At 34.1% G+C, this 7,011-nt stretch overlaps 1 protein-coding gene across 1 annotated transcript in view; it reads right to left on the bottom strand.

The window, feature by feature from the left end:
* Positions 1-1,369: 1,369 nt before the first annotated feature.
* UBE2W (ubiquitin-conjugating enzyme E2W (putative)) overlaps positions 1,370-7,011 on the bottom strand; it is a 61,234-nt gene continuing 55,592 nt past the window's right edge. The window contains exon 5 of the mRNA XM_012663102.1: positions 1,370-1,866. Within this exon, the coding sequence (XP_012518556.1) occupies positions 1,853-1,866 (14 nt within the window). The 3' untranslated portion in view covers positions 1,370-1,852. The remainder of the gene's footprint in view (positions 1,867-7,011) is intronic.

Here is a 7,011-nt window from a genome sequence, read left to right as displayed (position 1 = left end):
AAATGTTTATAATTTTTAAAAAGTGGTGGCTGCTAATTAGCAGTATAAACAATGTCCACAATTTGGTGGCTGGCCATGGTTTAAATTTTTTTTCAAGTTATTTCTACAGCAGACACATTTTTGAAGTCTACCCACCCCTGAGTTCAGCAATTATACTTTTAGAGTGTAAAATTATATGCCCTTAATTAACAACACGTACAAAGCTACAAAATGTCATCTATACAGATTAAAAACAATTTCTAAAATATTCTTTACCAATTATTGATTGGGTTGGTTTTACTGGGGTATATATTTCAAACCTTTCAGCCAATTGGCTTTCATTTTTAAGACCAAATTGATTCATATATTCACTGCAGGATATTTCAAAAAGAGTGCAATAAGGCATTAGTAAAAATAACATTGTAGTAGAAACAGATTTTGCATATGTGAAAAGGTAATTTATAAAATACATTAATTGCTTTTTAAAAAGAGAACCTAGTTGTAGTATCATTAACTTACATGGTACTGAGAATTGAACCTTTCAACAATTTTTTTTTTTCTATAAAAAATTTTTATCTAGCTGTAAGCAAAGTCTTTTCAACAACAACAAAACAAAACAAAACCCTCCAGGAAAAACTGTATGGTTGTGTGAGACAAATAAGCAAACATACCATATTATAGTGTAATTTTGCCTAAATTTTAAAATAAAAATGTCCACACTCTTTTGTTAAAACATTAAGCCTCTGTCAAAAATGTATTTCTTATTTTAGGGTACAGGATTAAAGGACAAGATGATACTTACAAGTAAAGAAAATTTACAAGAAAAAACTTGACAAAGTTTTTCAATAAAGTATCATAACATTCAAACTTGACTTAAAACATAAGAAACAAGATTGCAAACAAAAATGTTTATGGATTTTCCAAACATAAATAAATGAAATAGTGTTTAAGCAGTAGGGCTCATGCTGATGGCTAGCAGGAAGTAACAGAGTGTAATCTATTTGGAAAAAAATCTTTAATGTACAAATAACAAGCCCAAATTAGGGACTGCAGCAATTTAATCATCACCGCCATTTTTCTTACTTCCAAAATAAAGCCTTGATTAAACCATTCATACCCTATATTATTCATACCTTTACTTCAGAGATTGAGGAACTATATACAACAAATGAATTTATTTTCACCATAGGGATAACATATTGTACCTCTCTGCCAATGTTACTTGAAAACCTTCCATGTCAAAACAATTTGACAGCAGATATAAACAATTAAATAAATATGCAATGATCTTTCATTACAGTCCTTTAAAGACGCATGTTAATTCATGCTGTTAACCGTAGGATCACAGTGCATAGAATCCAAATATAAACAGCTGGGGTGACTTTCAAAGTAATGTTGGACCCCTCACTTTATTTATAATCCCACTATAACCGATAAATTCATTTCATAGGCCCTATCATGCATGAATCGTTGAGTGGCAGGAGTTAATGAAAACTTTTCCTGTTACAACGTCCATTGCCGGCAATGAACGTCCCAAAACTGCCAGGGAAGTCATTGTTATTGCACAATACGTGAGGACCTGGAACTTTTCCGAAAGCTTAAAAAAATAAAAATTAAAAATGGAATTATATTTGACATTTCCTGACACCTGCATTAATACTGTATGACTAATAAAAGCATGTCAGTTGCCTGGACTGAACCAGCGATCAACATGCGCCCAGAATGCACACGAGTAAAAATGCAGTAAAAGGAAGTAGTCTTCATTGCCTATAGGTCACTTCCAGTCAAAGGTTAAAGTTCAAAGACTGAATGATCAAAGTGCTCATTTTCTCAGTAGGACTATCTTCTGCTAGGAGGATGATTAACAGTGGCATCAACAAGTATCATCTTTAAGAAAAGGAGAAAAAAGATAATTAAAAAGTCAAGCATGCGTAAGTAAAATATGCAATTTTTACATTACTTCTAGTCGAATGTAGAGATAATTTCAAGCACCAAGAACATGGTTTACATGTCTGACGTGCCTCCCTCAATCCCTGCAAATAAAAAGTCCAATTTGTGTTCAATTATACAGTGACAAACAAATCAAGTTTTATTCTTTTAGGGAATGGTAGTTCACAAAAACCTTAAAATGATGTATTATTAGTATGTTAGTTCTATTTAAAATAATAAGTTGATATGATATGTTAACCTATATTCAGGATGTATCAACCTCAAGAAAATTCTTTTATGGGCAACAACTTAAAATTGTAATGAGACAGGAAGGAAACTACTGACCAACAGCCCCAGGCTATTTAACACAGACTAATACAAGTCATGTCTTTACACTACTAAAGAAGTAACTCTTCTTTACCAATGAGATACAATCTCCAAATCTATCAATAGTTAGTGTTAATTTTCCTTTAGAAAATATGTTTTAAGCAAGTATAGATATATATACAAAGGGAGTCATTAAAAAATCCCATAGATTTATTAATACATTCTGGTAGCCTCAGCATATTATATTATTATATTTATGTAACACAGACAACTTTTGGGGTTCATGGGCTTATTTTACAAAACATATCAGAAGGATTTATTTTGAGGATGAGTTATTCTTTTTTTTTTTTTTTTTTTACAGACAGGGTCTGTGTGGCCCAGGCTGGAACACAGTGGTGTGATCATAGCTCACTGTAACCTCAACCTTGGGCTCAAGAGATTCTCCCACCTCAGCCTCCCAAATAACTGTGACTACAGCCATGTGCCACCACCCCAACTAACTTAAAACAATTTTTTTTTTGTAGAGATGGGTTCTCGCTATGTTGCCCAGGCTGGTCTCAAACTCCTGGTCTCAAGTGATCCTCCAGCCTTGGCCTCCCAAAGTACTGGAATTACAGGCATGAGCCAATATACCCAGCCATGAGTTATTCTTCAGAAAGAAGCTTTATAAAGAAACAAGACTGATGGCAACTAGAGTTGTGAAAGCTTTTAAGGAGAAAATTCTGAAAATACTGGCCAAAAGATTTTACAAACTATCCCATGCTAGGATTGATAATATTGCTAATAAAATTCTCATTCATAAAGACTCAATGAGAACCAAAAACCAGTAAAATCTGACTTCCATGCTGGGGAGGCTCACGGAATATCCCATGATCCTGTAATTTAATCGTAATCTTAAAGGGAAAACAGACTAAATTTTAAAATTAAATCATGTCTAACTCATTAGAATTCTGTAAATAAATAAACAAGAATAGCTTTTTTAAGAAGAAAACAAATGGATAGTTTATATCCTCTAAGATTCACATGGAAGTAAACGTTTCTTAAAAGACTGTGGTACTTGGAATAGAGAAGACATTTGTTATGGATGTATAACAAAGTTAGGAATATAAGGAAGTTCCTTAAAACATCGTTTCTCCAACAGAGTATTTTATAACACTAAGATCTCTGAAACCAATACTAAAACTAATCACACTTGAACCTCTAAGCTAAAAGATGGCACTAAATTCTACCTAATATGTCAAACTACTGCAGATAAACTTTAGGATGATACAAGATGACAATGTATACAATAGCAAAGTCACAGATAAAATTCAATTTTAACATATAACCTTGTATCTCCAAGGATGTATCATCTTTGACAGGTGAATAATGTATTTTTATTTAGTAGATTGTTCATTCTGGAAGGTTTTCAGTATAGTCGGCTTCTGTACAATGTGCTGACAAAATGATCAGGAAATCCTCCTGAAGCTATTCTCCACATCCCAATCACCATTTTAGGTCAAATTTCAAAAGAAATTTAGGATTGATATGATACTACCCACCTTGAATATCCTAGTTTTGGAGAAACAAACTTACTAAGTAAGTTCTGAAGATGGAGTTCAATGATCTTTTACAGCTGGACCCACAGGGACTTACAGGATTACAAATTCATGAAAGCTACATGTAATCAAGAGTCTATAAGCAAACTCTAAGTACAGAGACAGGTATCAGCCAAAGCCACGGCCATCCTTTCCCTAATTAAGAGGGCTATAACTAAGAAGAAAAAACTCATCTGTTAGCAGAAAGAACACAGTTTGCTAGCTAGATGAAAAGATCATTTCATACCAGGACTGAATAACCAGAAAAAGAGTTGTTACAGTAAACCCATCTTAGGTCAAGACAAATATAGGTCTATAAAAGGCAGTGAAAGAACTTAATATATTTAACTCTTTGGCTAAAGTCTTTGTGACAAGATAATGGCTTGAAAAAAAAATCTAATATTTACCATTTAAATTTTTTTTCTGGAACTGCAGAAGTCCCTACTAAAATTATACTCTGAAATACAACATACAAATCATCATTTCCAAAGGGTGACACCTACCCATGGCTAACTTCACTGGACTTCTGGGAAATGTGAATGAGAGAGAACTATGTTAGAAGGTCATTTACTTTTCCCCACAGAATAAAAACCATCATATTATATTGGAAACCCATTTCCTTGGATACTCCCAGGGACAGAAGACTAGAAGAAAAGGAACACAGTAACATAGGTCAGTAGATATGAAGTGGGGTGCTAAATAACAGCAGGGTAGTAGTGACTAGCCTAATTCTCAAGGGGCACCGACTAATAATGTAGAAGACCACAAATTTAAGCTGAGCAAGGTCTTATCCAAGAACCTAACACCAGTATCTGGCAGCTCAGCTTTTGTTATGTCAGCTTAGTCCTCCTCTTATAAAACCAGGAGATGAAGTGAATTTCAGATTTGTTGTTTTTCTTTAATAGTGCCTGCATCCTGCATCCAGCAAGTTCCCTTTGAAGTACACACTTTATCACTGATCTAAACCCAAACCTCTCTTGCTTCTTTGCTTAGACCTAACAAACACTCTCACCCACCTTGACCCAAGTATGTTAGTTAGCACCACATAGGAGAACTGTGGAGCTTGATACCTGAGGCACACAATTCCACTTGCTTTCTAGAAACTGAAATGCTAAGTATTTTAGTGAGTTTATCCAATTCCAAGTAAGCTTTTGTTCAGTATCTTTCTGTATAGCTCTGAAGGTCACATAAGCAAACTGGTCTGTTCTGGAAATCCTTTGAGAATAAGATGATACTAAGAAATAAGAAGAGTCCATGTTTCTTGGCAAGCTGGTGTTATAAGGAGAACAGGATCAGTGAAAATTTTTCTGGAACTAAAGCATCTAAGCAGAAAAAAGATAAACTGACATCTGGAAAGTCCTAATAAAAAACAAAGCTGCATGTTATGCTTTATAAGAGAGAATATGATTACCTTTTTGATAAGACTATCCAAATTAAACTATAATGCCAGGATGAAGTATGTTCACATTGCCTGTATCTGCTATTCTGTTATGTATAAAGAAGTATATGCTACACAGCTGAAATGCTTTAGCTTTTTAAAGGTGAAGGAAAAGTTCAAAGAAGATTCTCTGTAGCCATCATAGTTGGATGACAGAATAGCTGCTCTATCATCTCAATGTGTAATAAATACTACCCTTCCTTGAATGCCTATGAAGCTTACTTTTGGAACAAAGTTGTCTCTTCAAAGGAGAATGGGGGAGGAGAATGATGCAGGTATTCAGAGTTCATGCAAGAGCAGAAAATACATTAAGAGATAAGAATGGTCACTGTAAATCAACGAACCAAGGTGTTTCAAACATAATTATCTGTAAATGAGAAAATGTATCTATACCCAGGATTGGAGCCTGGACTAGGATAGTCATGATTTGGGTGAATTAGAACCAGTGCCTTTTATATATAGCTAATTTGTATTTTTTTTTAAAGGTAAGAGGTGGGGGGAGAATACTTTCAACCTGTTTATTGGAAAAATGAATTTCTGTACAAACCCCAGACTATTTCATGTTATGTAAAGGGTTAATTTAGTTTGCAAAAGCCTCGCTTTTTGGGGGCACTTCTTGGCTTACTTCTGTTTCTATCAAAAAGAACTTTCAACTTCAATTCAGAAAGTATGGATTTCTCAGTAACATAAAAATTCTAACTCTATGAAAAATAACTTTGACTATAAATTGTGCTTTATTTTAAAGAATTAACACTTATATTTCTGGTTTCACTATGTGACCTTTCCTCATTTCTTATTGAAAAGCAGGTAAGAAGAAATTCCTAAGGATTCCTAGATGAAGGGCTTATCATAAATCCTTTCAGCTATACAAGCCAGCATTAAAGGGGCTTGAAAGTTGATTATCTTTTTGAAATTTCTCATTGGGGAGTAAGGAGGAAAAAAACAGAAATAATACCCTCTAATAGTTAGGTGAGAGAGTAGGAGAGGATTGTACTTTCAAAAAATAGACATTTAAAAAAAATCATTGTTCTAATACAATGTCTTCTCAAGTTTTTGTAAAAAAAATTAAAGGTGGTTTAAAAACACTCATGAAAAAGACAGAAGAGGAATTTTTCTATTACTAGTGAGACTGAATCTGAAACTGACTACTGTCTTAAAAACTGACACTTTTTAAATGTTTGAATTAATTATGTTTGCCAATATTCTTGACTGACTAAATCTTAATTTTTGATGAATAAGGGGTCTGTGACACAAGGATTGTTCAAAAAAGAAAAGAAAAGAAAAGGCCCTTTGCAAAGGCATGGAGTGAAGTCACTTAGTGTTTGCTTAGTCACTTAGTGTTTGCTCCTAAAAGGCAAGAGGACATAAAAAGAATGAGAAGCCAGCAATGTAAACTGAAGTAAAGGGCCATTTAATTCAAGTTGGGTCTTATTAAAAATTTTAGGGGACCCTCAGTGTCCAGAAAGAATTCTTTAAGTCAGATTATTAACGAGTCTATTTGGAAACCTGTTTTTTACACTAAGAATCTCGGAAACAATAGTTCTCAAATGCCTAGCTCCCTCAGAATTATCCGGGGGTATCTTAAAAACTAAAACAAAGCCAGCATTCTAGGCACTCTAACAAAGTTTATTAGGTTCCTTAAAGGAGGGAGTACTCAACAAGGCTTTGGTGAAAAAGAGTTCCCAAGAAGAGAGAGAGGGGTGTGTCTGTGTGTAGCAGAAGGATTCATTACCGGCAAATAACACATGTAGAGGCAACAGA

This window comes from Propithecus coquereli, unplaced genomic scaffold (genome assembly GCF_000956105.1).
Source record: "Propithecus coquereli isolate 6110/MARCELLA unplaced genomic scaffold, Pcoq_1.0 Scaffold8, whole genome shotgun sequence".
NCBI lineage: Eukaryota > Metazoa > Chordata > Mammalia > Primates > Indriidae > Propithecus > Propithecus coquereli.
This window is presented reverse-complemented; position numbering and strand designations above follow the sequence as displayed.